Source organism: Podarcis raffonei, chromosome 3 (genome assembly GCF_027172205.1).
Source record: "Podarcis raffonei isolate rPodRaf1 chromosome 3, rPodRaf1.pri, whole genome shotgun sequence".
NCBI classification, from domain to species: Eukaryota; Metazoa; Chordata; class Lepidosauria; order Squamata; family Lacertidae; genus Podarcis; species Podarcis raffonei.
Genome location: NC_070604.1, coordinates 88,334,001 through 88,351,718, shown reverse-complemented (window position 1 = coordinate 88,351,718; position 17,718 = coordinate 88,334,001). Strand labels below are relative to the sequence as shown.

The following is a 17,718-nucleotide window of genomic DNA, read 5'->3' as shown; positions in this document are numbered from 1 at the left end:
GCACAACCCTAGAGTCTGGCAAGACTGGCCCATACGGGCAGGGGTATCTTTACCTTTACCTATGGCTGCTGAATGCTAGATGACCAGGAAGAGGGTCTCCATAACCTTTTCAATCAGATATTGTATGGTGGCAGTAGAGATGGGGATAGTTGCAGCTGTGTTGTCCAAATATGCTGCTGCTGAATGGCCAACTAGATCTAAACTGTGTATGTGCCTGTAGAACGTGGTTGACCAACTTGTCCTCCAGATGTTGTTAAACTCCAACTCTCATCAGCCCCAACCAGCATAGCTAATGATCAGGGGTGATAGCAGTCATAGTCTAACAACATCTGGAGTATCATTCAGCAGCAGCACACCTGCAGACTGCACCTCCAGCTGCCCCTGTCTCCACTGATGCCAGATGATGTCCATCAGGAAGTGTCTGCTCAAAAGAGCATGGGAGACTGGAGAGGCAAAAATAAGAGGTAGACTGCTGGAAAGGGTTAGGTCCTTTCCTCTAGGAAGACAGGGAAACTGTGGCAGGCTGGTAAATAACTTATTAGGTCATGTAACTCATCAAGCCAACTCCTCTGTAAATCCAGGTTGAGAAAATGTCTCTTTTTCACAGCTTGCAAGCTATCCCTTATATTCCAGCAAATGCTTCAAACAAACAAACAAAACCCAGGACAAACCATTTCCATAACTTCTTCTCTGTTTACATCAGAAGCAGTGTGTTGAGTATGGCCCAATTATCTATGTTGGCTTCGGCTCTTAAAGCAATCACTTTCGAGTACACCTCTCTGGTTACTCACCATAGAAATGATCCTTCAAATAAGGATATGGAGTCCTAAGATACTAGCTGCTTACAATTTGAAAGAAAAAGTGACTAATTGAGAGGAGACAGTTGCCCAGCTGTGCCTCTCATGTGGAAAAGTGCTATTTCTTAGCTTTGTTCCACTGCTCGTTTTGTTAGACAAAAATGGAACTTGCGGGTTTTGCCAATAGCTTCTGCTAGACCAACTCTTGCCCAGATAATCACTTAAACCCAAGGCTCTGCTAACAGTTAAATGCTATAGTTATGTCTTCAATCTGTACAATGATGATTATACACATCTGAGTAACCATTCAAAATTTCATGACTGTCCTGGCCACAAAACCCCAAACAGAATGAGTCATCCCACAGGTATCTTTGATTTATTTCAAGGGAATTATCTTTAAATACATATTTTAATCCCTCCTTTTTATGTGATTGTTTATCTGTATAAGCTAAGTGTAGATAACATTAAAATAAAAGTTAAAGTAAGCTAAATGTTAGAGACTTGACTCAAATACCTCTGCAAACTGAAGAACTAGAAATTGGGAGGCTCACATTGTCGGTTCCTTACCTGTGCGGTCTCAGGGAGAGTCAGATCTGTCAACCCAGTAGTGCAGCCTTCTGCAACCTGATGCTTCCCATATGTTTTAAATCAATAGTTCCCCACCTCTTGAGGATGCAACCCACAAGTTCAAATTTACTTGGTATGGTGACCCATCGTTTTATTGTCACATGAATATAGGACCTCTGGTCTTCAGCAGCCATCAGTTTTGTGCATTTTAACTCCAAATTTGCCTATTTTGTAACCATTACTTGAGGCATCCAAGCTAAAATTTACTTAATGACCCTATTAATGTGGAATTTGTTGAAATATTTATAGTACTTACAAAGTTATTCAAAGTTTTGTTTATGGGCCATCTGATTTCAGGATATTGCTTCATAAACTATAAAAAATTATTCTAAAAGCATATGGTTACACAAGCAATATGAAACAAGCCATGAATATTTTAATAGTTTTATTCATGATAAAGATTGTTTTGGCAAGAATCAACTGGGTGGTGGAGTTTGCTAACAAGTAGGTCAATGTGGGGTTTGATGGTTGTCAGACATAATCTCAGATCATTCTGGATACACAGGATAAAGATAACATTTCTTATTCTGATTAAGCAAACTTCACTTAACTATTAACTAAACCTGCCAGCAGATCTGGTGATGGTTCACCACAAGGTACAGGGATTTGTTTTAAGTGACTTTCACAGCTTTCCTCTGATGTTCAGGTGCTGCCTCCAGTGTTTCCACATCAGAGGCAAGCTGTAACTCCTTGTATGAGTACCTGGCAAACTGTCACCACATTTGCAATAATTATTTTGAGTTTACTTACAAAGCTCCAAACCCACTTGGACAGGCTTTACAATCCACTTGCAAATCACAACCCACAGGTTGGGAAATGTTGCTTTAGACTGCACAGCATCAACCCTGACCGTTGATCAACATTTTCATTGCCAGTCCTTAGTAAGTCACTGGCACTTTGTTATCTATTGCATTCTGAGGAGATTTCAGGATGCCTTTAAAATATGTTAGTGTAAGTTACTAGTTTCCCAACCTTCAAATTTTAGCCTACTTCTCCAGAAGTTAAATTTCAGACTTCAGGGAGGCATGCAACTTGTCTTTACTGCAAGCCTGAACACGTAAGTACAGTCTTATGTTGCAACTAACATAGTCACCACTACACTGGAGCTTAAGCCAGTGTAACTAATTAGGCCCTACGCGTTCCAATCAGTAACATCAGAAACACAGTAATACCAGTCGGGGAAAAAGGCAAGGCCATTTCATCTGAGAGCCTAGCACAGGGGTGGCTAACCTGTTCCCCTCCAGATGTTGTTGACCTCCAGCTCCCATCAGCTCCAGCCAACAGGCCTGTAGTTATGGACATTGGTAGTTGTAGTCCAGCAACATCTAGATGGCCAAAAGCTAACTACCTCTGCAACTCTGTATCACCCACCAATAACAGCATTCCTCTGGCTAATGTCCAAACATTGTCACATGTGAAAGATGCCGTGTGTTGAACACAAATGCCACTGAACGAGTTCTGTCTCCTGCAACAAAGCACATGAACATGGCCAGGAGGAGTCCCTGGCGTCTCCTCTAGAACACCTAGTGCCACAATTAAGTGGTTAGGGGAGCAACAGCTGATGCTGGGAGCCTTTCTCGGGCAAGAGTGGGAAACTCTGAGAGTCTAAGCAACAGTCTGAAAACAACCGTTCCTTTTCAGTGGAATATGTCAGCATCAGCAAGGAAGGAAATTGTCAACCAACTTTATATCTTGGTGGGAGAATATCTGCACATTGAATTCTGTGGCAATTGCCTCCCAGAAGAAATGTCTGAGAACTGCAAAAGGCTCAAATATTTCACAAAGACAATATTAATAACTAGAGAGGGTTGTGCTCTTTCCTCCCTCATCTCATCTCATAATTTGTTTGATTTTCCTGAACTTTCTTGGATAAATCTGGGCCTCTTTGTGGCAGTTCCGTAGGAAAGCTTTGAATGACCAGATCCATGGTCTCCTCATTAGCCCTCCCTGCTAACAGTATTCCTTCTAAAACAGAATTACACTTTCAAGAAAAAGAGTGGCAGGAAGGGCCACTAGTGACAGCACAGGCTGTTTCCTTAAGGCCAGGAGTATTCATTGCCACCAAAGTGCAAATGAATACTTCCCATGCATCTCAGTGGGCCTTCCATATGACTCCTAAGCTACATAATGCTGAACTTTAGCAATGGGGAGTTTAGTGCCATAGACAAGGAGACCCTGCTCTGACAGATGTTGGGTAGTTAGAACAGTCTCCACCAATCTAGCACCCTCCAGATGTTTTGGACTGCAGCTGCCATCAGCCCCATCCAGCACACTGAGAGTGATAGGAGTTGTAAACCAAAACATCTGGAAGGTGCCATATTGGCAAAACCTGAACTAATGCATACCGTGTAGGGAAAAAGTGTTTCCTGAAATGTGCAGGCCCAAGTTCTTCGGAGTTGTGTAAGTTTAATTGGGTCTAGAAGCTAATAGGTCACCTGTTCCACCCAAGCAAGCAAGCAAGCACTGGTGTAATACGCTGCCTGTAGCAGAAAAAATGTCACTCTATTCTGCCCCAGCTACAGCTTGGAAACTGTCTTCAGTGGTAGCTCTGTGGAGAATATATCATAAATTTAAATCTGCGACGTTATCAAAGCATGATCCTTGTTGTCCAGGAAGCAGCTAGGATATGAAGTCTTGCTAATAAAAGTCATCACACAAACTTAATTCCTACCTGCAGAGTTGTAATATAGTGATTTACCAGAATGGAAGAAGGAACATTTAATAAACTATGGAAGTATTGGTGCCTGTTAGTTTAGCACATAAAGAACAGTAGTTTTGCCGTTAGAACACAATTCCAGCACACGTTTTGCCAGACCACTTGGGTTAACACTCATAACCATGCAAAACACGTCATTAGATCTTTTTTTTTTCATGGTTTGCCTTTTCAGCACTTCTGACCAGTATGAGGGTTAATTAGGTGAGTACAAGCATAGAGGAAAATATTGCAGCCTACCAAGTCACTGGTGCCATTTCCTGCAGCCTGCCTGCATGTTTTCCCCTCAGTTTTCCATCACTTGAGTCAGTCATGTGTTGAAGTAAGCCGAAATAGTATGCATGCAAGCTTTCTTTTTGCTGAAGCCTAATGAGGAGATGTGCGTTAGATGCTTTTTAAAGGTGATTCTGGAAAAAAGTAGTGTTTAGGTTAGAAACATGCTATGAAAGAAATGTCTATTTGTTCTTTGTTTTTAAATAAAATTACCATGTCCAAAAATTGCCCAAGCTAGTTTGGTTGATTATTAATATTGGTTTGTTGTTGTACTTCCCACCCCAATTTTTTATAATTGTTGTTTTTTACATTAAAATAATTGCACAGGTATTGTGAAATTTGCTAGGACAATTCTAAAAGCGGAGAAATGCCAGTTACAAATAAGGACTTGGACTTTTAAAAAAACAACAACCCAGTAAAGGGATGTGGGAATCCTGAAACATGTATCAAAAAAGTGTTATTTCAGAATGTGCAGTGAAAAGGATACAAAACATAAAAAGTGAAAAGTATGTTTCACTACCTTGATCCTGAAATTGGATAGGCAGAGTGAGGGAAAACAAACAGAGGAGCATTGATTCCTGCTTTAAAAAAACAGATAATAAATGACGTTTCGCAAGTCTTGCCTCTTCATCATTACTATCTATGAACAATGCATGTTGATTATGGTAACGTTTTGTTTTGCATTATTTGGTCATGGAATTTTTAAAAAATGCAAATTGCAAATATAAAGAGGAACCTGCAACTATCTCAGTTGGAATGTTGTTCAAGAATGAACTCAGATTAAAAGATAAAAGAAAGAGCTCATATTCCACAAGTAGAAAAGAGTGTTGATCTATTGACACCAAAGTATGTGCCACCAATTCTGTTTTACAGTAATCTAACTAGCCTACACTGTTTTGTTTACTAGGTTTGCTGAAGCAAAATCTATGGGAGAAAAAGTAAATGAAATAAGAAACAAAATCAGTAAGTAATCCATGAATCTTCCATGTTCTGTTACAATGTCATCATATCAAGCTTACATCAGCTAAACCATTTTAAATGTTTTTTAAGATCAGCTGCTTATCCTGTGCTGGATGTTACCACCAGCTATGACTTCTGCTGATCTTTCTGTATACTCACCTCTTAAGTCTCTACTATCAAAGGGTTTTTGTTTTGCAGAGGAAGCCAGCAAGGGCTTTGGGAAGCAGTGTATTGAAGATACAGTATGGTCCTGAGTAAGGTGACAAGAGTACTGGTAAAATAATACCTGTACAAGTTGCAAAATACATCCTATATAACTATGACCCATCAAAGGTATAAACATTTTCAGCCAAAGCTCACCTTTAACCAGGAATGCTAAAATCAAGATGCCAAATAGCCACTGCTGTCTCAAACATTGGGCCTGGTGACAAGTATATACGTACGTTGTGGCAGACATCACAGATCTTGTTCTTTTCCTTACCTATCTTCTGAAAAATCTTGGTGGCTCCCTAGGGGTTTTTTTCTGGGGGTGGGACATTGGGGAGAAGGGAGACACTTACATCTTTGACACTGAACCATGTCCAGTTCAGTGGTTAGCATACTGGGTTGCAATGCTGGCAGTCCAGATTCATCTATAGAATCATAGAATTGTAGAGTTGGAAGGGACACCGAGGATCGTCTAGTCCATCTGTGTGCCGTGCTTATTTGTGAGACTCACAGCTTGCTTAGCCTGATCTTTTTCATCTGATTTTTGTGCAGATAAGATGCTGCTCTTAACTCCTTGGTGGAAGGACAAGATACAAACCTTAATAGTAATAATGAAATAATAAATTATTCTTAGTCCAGAGTGATTAAGGTAGGGAAGTGGTTAGGAGTCTCTCAAGTTTCCAAAATGTGCAGTCATTTTTCAGTATCTCAGGAATAATCACGGAAATTGTCTAGACACCATAATGTGTGTTCTAGTTGCAGAATTCTTGGTCTTTGAGGATGAAAGATTGTATCATTTGCATAATGATTACTCATTTAACTTGGGGGTAAAAACAGACAAGTATGATGGAAGTGGTTTAAACACACATCCTGTGCCCTGAAGAGATATGCCTCAGAATGTAGCAAATGTGTGTACAAACCATTTCTATCATACTTTGGATGTTACCTCTGTCTTCAACCTGCATTTCTAATAACAAACTAATTTCCTCTAGCAATAAGAATTTTGCTCAGTGTGTGTTCTCAGAAAGTGGTCAACTTATATAGTGGAATTTCTCAGTGCCAATCCTTGAGTAATGTATATGCTACACACTGCAGGAATTTAATACGGGACTTCCTGCTTATATGTTATGCTGGCATTTCTTTCTTTGTCTCCTACTTCCTGGGTTCTCTTTCCTTGTTGCATTTTTCATGTTGTGCAGTATTAACTATCAATGGAATTGATTTGCTTCTCCCACAACGGGGTATATTTACATGGGTAGCAACATATTGTGATCTGCCCTGAGATCTATGGCTGAAGGACAGTATATAAATTTAATAAATAATAATAATAATATTATATTCATTTTTTAAAAAATTTAATGTGCCACAAGAGGGTTATAAGTAATGCCAGGCAATGGGATATGTGATTTCTTGCACCAGCTTCACACTTTGCATTGTGTGGGTTACAGCAGCACACTCTAGAATCCCCTATGTTTGCTTGTAGATGAGCAGGATGAGGACCTTCAATAGTGTCCCAAAATCCAGTGCAAGAAAGTGAAAGTGAAATGCATGCTAGAATCGCAAAGCTCTTACACAGTACTAAAACAATTCTGAAACAGCTGCAGAGGCAAGAAAACCCCCTTGGTACAATTCACTCAATGATAAGCTCATTTAAATCCCTGTTGGTTTTGATGGAGAGTGTTGAGCACATTCTCAGTTTTCCCATTAAAGTAAACAGAACTTAGACGCTTATCTTTGGGTGGATCATACTGCTAGTACATAGTAAATGCAATTGTAAATAGCCACAGGAATGCAGCCATTGTTGTCTGAGTCCCCCCTCCCGCCACCTCACTAATGTCCCCAAGACCTAACTTGTTGTCTCAAGTTTGGTCTATTAAAGCTAGCACTATACAACCAATGTATAAATCTCCATTATCAGAAGAGTCCACCCCTCCCCACCCCCCCGATTCTGAAGGTAGATTGTGTGGACAATAGGACCATTACTTAACTAAATGTGACTTGTATATAGAATGCATACTCAGAGTATCATTCATTACGCCATGCATGGTTCCTAATCTGCCAGAATTATACTGGAAAACCAGACTGCAGGAATTGTAGCCATCTGTGGCCTACAGCTATATATTTAATTTACTTTTATTGTTGTTTTGGTTTCCTTAAAGCATTCCTGGCTGCCCCAGTGTGCACAATTAAGGCCAGATCACATAAGTATCAGTTTCTATTTTTCCAGCCAACACTTAATAATAAAAAATTCTCTACCACAAAGGTCATAGGAGGACCTTTTGGTAAGCCACTTGATGCAATATAGAATCCATTTTACCAGTCTTGATGATTTGCTGTGATAGTGACAGACAGCAGTTGGCTGTAGCTTGAACTTCTGTCATGCATACCTCATCATTTCCCCCTTTTTAAAGAAAACAAATACTACTATTTTGCAACAGAGGTATACAAAACATTGCAGCTACTTAATAAGTGTCCCAGCTGATATAGTGGCATTTGGAATGAAACTAAGATATTAGAAACGAGTTCTCTGTTGTCATATATTATTGTTTCCCTAACTTGACAAACAAATTCACAGGCACTGAAAGTGAAGATCTGTTGCAGTCCTGAAAACTAATTACTGCTTCAAAAGATTCCTTTAATATTTATCCTCAGATTGGAGAATATCATGTAAATGTACTAATAACAATGCTCCTATTTTGAATCTAAAAGAAGAGACTATAGGAGGATTGGGAAACCTCTGGCCTGCAGGCTTGGCATGCCAAGGGGTCTAATTTGGCCCACAAGGCCATTCCTCCTCAACCATGCCCACCCAGCCATCAGTTGATGTCACTGGTGACAGGCATCACTGCTGATGTGCAGGAGGACAGGGTTTAACCCTGTATTGGTTGTGGACCCTATTGCCAGCAGGGAACAGTATTTCACAGCCAAGTCAGCAGCACATTAATCTTCATTCATCAGCTCATGAGTGGAGTTTAAAGCCTTCTCAAAAGCACAGCTCATGTGCTCCTCCTGCAAGCAGGTGAAAGATTGCAGTGGAGTGGGCGAGAAGCATCACTTTTGAGAAACATTTTAAGACAGGGCCCCATCCTGTGTCGGTCAAAATGGGACTGTGGGGTGTGCTTTAAAGCATTTCTCAGAAGTGCTGTTTGAAGCATCTGCCACCCTTCTCCTTTAAATGAAAGTGGGTGCTTCAAAAACTGCTTTGAGAAGTGCTTAAGGGCAGCTCATGGCATCCTGTTCAGCTAAAATGGAACCTTGGGAGCTGCCTTAAAGCACTTCTCACAAGCAGCTTGCATACTTGAGCAGGCAGGTGGCAGCAGAGGTGAGGGTGGGGAAGACCCGCCCCCCATTTGCTGCTGACAGGAAAAACATGTGAGATCCAGTCTTAAAGGTAAGGGAGGTGGCTTGCAAAAGCCTTTGTGAGTCTGCCATTCCCTTTAAGATTGTAGCAAGAATAGATACTTAAAAGGAAGTAGGAGGAGGTTTGCAAAGGCTTTGGCTTTGCTTTACTGCAGCAACTTCTTAAAACATTCTGTGTGGACTTCCCTCAAAGATTGTTCAGAGGCTACTAATGTAAAATGTTGTGACTAAAAAGGAGCACAATGGATGGGGGCAGGGGGACAACTTGATATCCACATAGATACACTTTTACATTTCTAAACAGGAGAACATTGTGCCAGTTTTTCATGAGTTTTCTATATTCTTCCAATCACACAATTCAGAATCCTAGAAGGCTTGGATAACCAAAGCAATTTTACCCTCACCTGTATGGACATTCTTTAAGATATTTTGACAACATACAGTTGATTATCCTACCCATATTCCATAAAGTAAGGATGAGGACTTTAAAAGGCTTTCTAGGTGGTTGGCCCACAATAGTGCATTCCCTCCCCTTGAAATTTTTTCTGAAGCAGAATCCTCCACCAGAGGTTAGCAAAGAACTGATTACTTTAAAAGCATGTCATAGTACTTAGAGCGGAGCCCAGTGTTGTTGAGATCTCAATGAAATCAAGAGCCTAGACGAGGACAGAACTTGGCCAAAAGTTCCGAAAAAGAGCTTTAAAAATAAGTCAGCTAAGCTCTTCTGTTATTGCTGAGTTAGTGATCAAATGAGCTGATCATACAAAGCATAGAACAGTAGGCAGATACACTTGATGCATGTAAGATTTTAGTAAAGATTTCCAGCGCATTGTTTACTCCACTAATTGGTATAACCTTTCCAAGAGGAAAAAACGAGCACAAATGGTATTTGAAAGCCCAAAGGAAAGCAGCTGTTTCTTTTATTCTGCTCAAAGATCACTTAGTGCTATAATTGAAGCTGAGTGAGAGAGGAAAGACAAACTTTTGTGGGAGTAGCAGCCTTTCAGTTCAAATAGACCTTCCAGAAATAATGCATCTTGGCTAGTCAATGAGAATGACACATTCTTTCATTGCTGTGGTGATTCATGCAGGATCAAAAATCTACCACTACTACGAGGTATTGTAAAACAATTGTACACATCATTCCCCACTGTCATGTCACACTGTATTAATAGCAACAGAGAAAAAGAATGTGGGTACTTCACTGTCTAGAAATGTTCAGCAGGGTTACTTTAAACCTAGTCAAGATAAGCTCAATGTCTTTTGTATATAGATGTTGCAATAAACAGATTGCTTGTCTTGCCATAAATATTAAGAAACCAATAAAGGAATTAAAGGAGGAGGATAGTTCTTCTTAGAAATTCAGGAGCTGCCTTCTGTTGAGTCAAAATATTGGTCCATCTAGCTCAGTATTATATACACTGACCATTAGCAGTTCTCCAAAGTTTCAGAGTGTGTTTTCTCCCAGCCCTCCCTGGCTCTTCTTCTTTGTCTCAATGCTGGTTCCTCATCATTTGCCAGTTCATATGACATTTCAGGAATTCTCAACTATGTATCCTGCTTCACCACCTGTATTATCCATTTTGGTTGTGCTGCTATAAGAAAACTTGTTTTCTTCAGTCTTCCGTGATCCACTTCTAACTTTGTTTTTGTTCTCCTACATATGCACTGGGGAGAGAGTGTTTGGGTCACAAGAAAGAAATCACGAAGTATTAATCACAGGTGTCTTCACCTGCTATTAATATCCTGTATGGGTTTGCAGGCCTCTAGTCCTTTTTATCCATCTGGCATGTGAGACATCAGAAGAAGTAATTTTTATTAAAATCTGTGGTTAGTAATATTGTCTCTGTGGAATAACTGTAGCGAACTCAAGTGGAAGCATTGTTTGAAATGAAGGAAAATAAGAAAGTCAGGATCATGAAAATAAAACACAGCTGTCCTGGTAAATAAGAGGATGGATGGAAAGATGGAATGGATTAGGGAGCACAGAAGAAAGGGTGTAAATGTTGGGAAATTGTACAGGGGCATTGGGGGAAGGGAATATTTATGGAAATGAACATTCCCAAATTGTTAATCCATCTCAAATTCTGATCATATAGAAATAAACAGGAGCCTTGTCGAGCATAATGAAACATGGCCTGTTTTATCTCCGCTGGATGCAGCCATGGAATCCTCAAAGGCAATTGAAGGGTTACACTCCGTGCTACTAGGTCTGCTATACTATGCCTATTATGTATGCAGTTATATTGTTAAAAGCAGATGAAGAACATTTGACTTTATTTAGCTGAACCCAGCGAAGTAACATTTTAAAGCAACTTGTTGACAAGTTGGAAAAAGTCTCTTGTACTCTCTGTCTCATATTTTGCCGATATGAATGACACACCTTTTCAAGCACGAGCTCATTATTCAGAACTGAGTACCCCAAGAAAGGTGATAGCAGTATTGCATGAATTGATATGTCAGAAGGATTATATAGTTTAGATTATTCGTGCATGAGCTTAAAGCAGGCATGTGCCCTTCCATAGGAAGGGTCCACATTCCTGTAAATATTTTATCTGGTAAAATCTAATCTGAAGTGGCATGTGCAATAGAGCTAGCCTTAAGGATTTGGGCAGGATGAGTAAAATAAGTTCTCCCTCATTTTGAGTTACCATGACTTTAATATTGATTTTGTAGCTTGTCAGTCCCCAAGTGGTTCTCCATGGCTATCTGTTAACATGGGGTTCTATGGACCTGTGGGCACATTTGGAATTTTTAAAAAGGGCAGCAGATGTGACCTGGTGGAATGAGAGAACCAGTGGGACAGGGCTATATCTCAATATATAAACTCTATAGAAAGGACAGGAAAGGATTTACTGGAGGTAGCATCATTCTGTACATCAAAAAAGGCATTGAGTCCAGCAAGCTAGAAATCCTGAAAGGCATGGACTCCTCCACAGAATTACTGTAGATGGTGATACTAGGCTGCAAGAGTAATTCAATACTGGGGAAGTGCTATTGTTCCCCTAGTTAAAAGGCTCAGGGAGATCTTGAAAACGATAAAAACCAAGGAGGAATGCAAAAGAAGAGACTTGGTAGGAGTGACTTCAACCAGCACCAGTTTTAGGGTTGTGCTGGCAGTTCCCCTGCACAAGGGGCACATAACGCTGCTACTCATCATCATCATCATCAACAACAACAACATCATGTTGTTGTTGTTGTTTAGTCGTGTCCAACTCTTCGTGACCCCATGGACCAGAGCAGACCAGGCACTCCTGTCTTCCACTGCTTCCCGCAGTTTGGTCAAACTCATGCTGGTAGCTTCGAGAACACTGTCCAACCATCTTGTCCTCTGTCGTCCCCTTCTCCTTGTGCCCTCAATCTTTCCCAACATCAGGGTCTTTTCCAGGGAGTCTTCTCTTCTCATGAGGTGGCCAAAGTATTGGAGCCTCAGCTTCAGGATCTGTCCTTCCAGTGAGCACTCAGGGCTGATTTCCTTAAGAATGGATAGGTTTGATCTTCTTGCAGTCCATGGGACTCTCAAGAGTCTCCTCCAGCACCATAATTCAAAAGCATCAATTCTTCGGCGATCAGCCTTCTTTATGGTCCAGCTCTCACTTCCATACATCACAACTGGGAAAACCATGGCTTTAACTATATGGACCTTTGTTGGCAAGGTGATGTCTCTGCTTTTTTTTGCTTTTTTCCCCATCATTCCACCTCTATTTATATGGGTACCTGAGAAAATCTATTCTGTTTGTGGAGTGGGGGGAATAACGGAGAATCAAAATAGGAGAATAAATAGAATGGATTATCCTGGGGATGGAAAGGGTTGGCTGGCACCATGAAGAGTAGCACTTGACGTTTTGTTGCATATCCCATTTTTTATTCTTGTTTTAAGACTTTTCTAAACCACTCCTGGGCATCATGTGATGGGAAAGCAGGATATAAATAAATGAACTATAACAGCAGTAGAATGGTGCCTTGTGCCTTCAGACCATTTCTTGGCTAAATGAGATTGTACACCCACTTTCTCACAGATCATTTGCAGCCTATATGCCATGACTACTACTGCTTCAAGATTATGCCCTTTAGTCTGTTGACCACAGTGAAAATCAGCAGAAATAACTAGGTGCACAGTTTCATAGTTACGCTCAGATCATAGCTCCCCTTGCTTTATGGGATTTGGGGGCAGCCAGCTGGAACTGGATGGGGGAAATTGCTTGAGCGTCACACAGATAATTCCCATGTAACTGTAAGTTTGTACAGTATGGATTCCATCCTTAATAACTTGTATTTAATTAATATGCTTTTCCTAATTTTTAATCAAGTTTTGTATATCTCTCATCATGTTGCAAATTTTACTTGGAATTCAGTCTTCCTTTCAAAATAACTGGCAAGAAGTAATCATGTTTCAAAACTTGGAACCCTAAGGCTGGATGTAATTAATATATTAATACTTATAGAACAGTAAGGTTATTCAATTCTATGAATAATGTTCCTAGTCTCATGTAACTGGCAGCTTTTCCATAGGTTAGCAGTAAAATAAATGAGAAAATGGGAAGAAAAAGAATAGAAACACTTTGCCTGTAATCTATTTTCTGAACGCAAAGAGTCCTTCAGCATCTGGTATCACTTCATTTTCATTTTAGAGGCCAGAGGCCTACTCTTTTCATACACTTCTACTGCCACTTGGACAGTCCTCAACATGAAGAAGTCCTTCATGGACACAGAGATGTGTATTTCTATTTCTGTGTTCTGAAGTACATATTTTTTTAGAGGTGCTGGACAGGCAATGGATCAAGATGATCAGTTACTCTTATCAAGAAACTCCAGTGTACATGTTATGTAGCGATCTAACCTTCCACAAGAATGGGCAGTATCTCCACCCTGATATATTAGCACTCTGAAATCATCAGGGATAATTTCATATTAGCATTTGCTTCTTTTGCAAAAGTATATTCTTTGCAAGGTCAGCATATTTCATAGTGCCCGTGAAAGTGCAGATGTAAATCTTATTATTATAGCACTCTTCTTTCCACTCTCATGAAGCAGCATGAGGAATCAGACCCTGGGCTTTAATGGAAATGCCACTGTGAATAGGTCAAAATCCTTAAAAAACACAGCAACATATCAGGAAGATATTTTGTATGTGTGACCTGCATATGAATAGTCATGGCAGAATTCACAAAATTGCTGCAATAAAATACAATGGCTGGTGTTTTCCAAGTTGATTAAACCTTAAATCATGTGGAATTAGCACTGTCGGCACAGCTGTTTCTGGATATGATGGTAGGAAAACAGTCTACAGCACAATAAATTCCTATATTACAAGGCCGTCATTACTGAACTATAGCTAAGATTGAGCTGAGCTGGTTTTTTAAATCGTATTTTCCTTCTCTACCAGAAGTTATGAAATGGCTTTAAATCCACATACATAGTCAGCTGGCTTTGAAACATCACCAGTACTTATTCTAGGACTTCCCATGGAATGTAACTACTTTAGAAGGGCCTCATTTTTAGAGTTCATTGGAATGATTAAATCTTAGGAGTAGCATTTCTTTGGTAATATAGTATAGAATAACCATTTGTAAAAGAGTTTAAACCAAGTGAAAGGGCATCTGATCCAGGTTCAGACTACAGCATGTGAGGAGGGGAGGTTTAACCATTCACTCCTGGGGGGGGGGGAATCACCCCTACATCACAAATAAACACCCATTGGTCCTGATGGAAAGGGACAAGACACATGAATGTTCAAGATGAGAAGCACTTGTCATTTCATATATTACAGAAAACATATTAAAATAATTCAAAGACTGCTGTGTGGTGCTTTGTTTTGCGGGAAAGGGATTCCTCATGTTGAAAACTTCTCATTAGAACACCCAAAGTAGAGTGGCTATGGCCCAATATTTGAAATAGCAACTTTCATCCAAAAAATACCACTTAATATAAGTAACCATTATACTTGACGAAGATTTAAGTATATAGGAAAAGAGGGAAAGTTCAGACAATAGACAAAAATGTATCATCTTAATCACTTTAGGTGTTTCATTCTGGTCCATAAAATTATCCATCACAGATACTGTTGAGTATGAGAGGAGTCAGGAGACCTTCATTCTGGTTTCTGTCCTTGCAGATAGAAGCAAACCCAGGTTCATCACATACACAGAATAGATATAACTAATCCGAGATCTCCTAAGTGTATGTATGTATGTATAGACACACAATGTGATTAAAAGCACATTGGCTCTGCCAACATACATTACATTTTTAGGTGCACACTTAAGCAACTGTGTGGAGAGTAGACTTTAAGCTGGTGTGCTGGACTGAAGTACAGTTTCTTTCTACTCTGCAGCACATAATGCATTTTTTGTGTTCAGAGTTGTAGAGTAAGCACCTTTCTTTTTCTACTATTCTTTAGAAATAATCAAATAATAAAAATGCAAACAGAAATCAATCGTATCTTGATTCATCTGGAGCCATTAAGACTAGCCTGCAGCATCAGCATGAATATGTAATTGACTTAAAGGACAGTGAACCCTTAGCCATATGGCATTGTGGTTTTTGTTTTTTGTTTTTAAACTATGGTAATGGGCCAATTCTATATTTAATTCAAGGACAAACAGATGTGATAAACAACTAAGGGACAATGTCCAGATGCTGTCTCTCTCACTTGAAAAAAAATATTGACATGCTTCTAATTTATTAGGGCCCATGCAGAACCATAGAAATATAAAGCTGAAAAGAAACTGAAGGATCTGTTGCCTGCATCAATGTTGGACCTAAAAGTTGCTAGTAATTTGGACCATACTATTCCTTTCCACACAGTGCTGGAGGGACCAAAATACACTATGCCAAAGTCAATAATAGATTCTGCTGGGCTGGGCAAGCTGCTTTCTTTAAGGAGTTCAGTTGGTGATGTTTCTCCATCTAAAGCTCAGTTCTGAAGCTTGGCTAGAAAAACTGGTAGGGAATGCAGATAACAGCTGCTTAGGAGCCATCACCTAACTTGGGCTTATCACAGGGAAGTAAAAATAAAAACATTTAGACATGACCGTGTGTGTGTTGCCTATGGACCATTATTTTTTTAAAAAGGAGGTAGAAAGTGTATCGGTCCCTGAACTTGGATTGAATGCCTTGTATCCATAAATACTTCTGTTGTAGTATTAGCAGAGTGCAGTGTGGCGCTGCCATTGTAGTTGCTTCCCAAGTGGGGTGAGAAAGAGCACCACCCCAGGCCTTCATATGGCTCTGTAGTGCAGCATTCCTACCCCCAGCACACACAGAAATCTTCCTTTGTTCATTATAGAAGTATTTGGTGCTCTGCACAAGTGGACAGCCTCCCTCTTGAGCCTTACATTTTGAATCAGCCACTCTATCATTACATTCTTCCTTTCCTCCATGCTTTGTCCATTTTAACAGTGAGCTGGCATAGCTGCCAACTTCTTTTGGCCCAGCAAGTCACTCTGCAACTTAGTGTGCCATGCTCCTCTTTTCGTTTAGCTGACTGCTAAGACAAGTCTATAGTGGTGCTGTCTTGCCTCCCAAGACAAGGCCAGGGTTTGAAGAAGAAGAAAAAGAAATGGTGCTATATAGGCTGAAGAAGAAACCTTCTGTCTTTTGTGGATCCTGGCCTCACCAGTGCACAGACGAGCAAGGTTCTGGAAAGGAAAAGGTTTACTATCTTTCCATTAACATTCTACGCATGGTGGCCATGCCTTTGTGGGTGCAAAGACACCACTGTCCTTTGGTCTTAATGGATTTTGCAGTACATCAGGATTAACTTAGGTTCAGTAAGTTCAGTAGACATAGGCTCTGGTTAAACATTAGTTGAATACAGCTCTTGTTTTCCTGAACATATGAAGCAATGTCTCTGGTTTCCATTATCTCCTGTCTGTTGTGATGCAAAGCCAGAGGTTTTGTATTTTAAAAGCTTTTTAAAAGTAAAAGATACGTACGTATATGTAGATGTGTATGTACAGGGTGGCTTACAATTAGGCGTACAATAAACATACAGGAGGAATAAAATGTAATATTTAAAAGTCTGGGGAAATAAAAAATATCTGCACATGGCACTGAAATGACCTCAAAGTAGATGTCAGACAAACCACCCTGGAGAGAGCATTCCACAAACACATTGATATAGAATGTTGGAGTTTTCAAAGCACTTCACAATATGTTACTGCATGCTTAATCTTTGCAACAATCTTAAAAGGTTAAGGAGTAATATTGTATATCCCATATTGCTGGGGGACATTGCTGAGGCTAAGAGAGTGGATTGATTGTCTTAGGCTGTATCCTATGCACATGAAGGCTGCAATCCTACCCCCCCCCCCCCGAGCTGCTCAAAGATTTTAGGACTGGGCGGTCATCCCCATCCACTGCCCTCTGCTGATCTCTTCTGGCAAGTGGGGAAGCTCTGTCACTGTGGAGGTCCCCACTGCAGTCCCAAAAAGCATGGCAGAGAAAATGTTATTCCCGGTAATGTTCCTATCCATAGAAACTGATATGAGGCCACCCAACAGGGTCCATTGGTTTAATAGGATTTACTTCAAAGATGGACAACTTGGGAACATCAGTTAGACCTACCCAGAACCAATTAGACCTCTGGTGCCCCCTGCCCTTCCCTTCCCTGCCATGCCTTGAACCCTTGCCATGCCTGGCAACAGAGCTGCAGTGGATGGGAGAGGTAGAGGAGCTGGGGAGTGTGCAAGCATGTTTATGTGCACACAGTCCATATCCCTTTATTGGCTCAACCCCCCCCCCGCCTCAAACCATGCAACAGAGAGACAGTAGGGGTGG

General features: G+C 40.3%; 1 protein-coding gene across 4 annotated transcripts in view; it reads left to right on the top strand.

The window, feature by feature from the left end:
* KIF6 (kinesin family member 6) overlaps positions 1-17,718 on the top strand; it is a 157,021-nt gene that overhangs the window by 89,450 nt on the left and 49,853 nt on the right. For all 4 annotated transcript variants that reach the window (XR_008329668.1, XR_008329667.1, XM_053382935.1 and 1 more), the window contains one exon: positions 5,318-5,373. Coding sequence is in view for 2 of the 4 variants with exons in the window: in XM_053382935.1 (XP_053238910.1) it covers positions 5,318-5,373 (56 nt within the window). In the remaining 2 variants the exon portion in view is untranslated. The remainder of the gene's footprint in view (positions 1-5,317; positions 5,374-17,718) is intronic.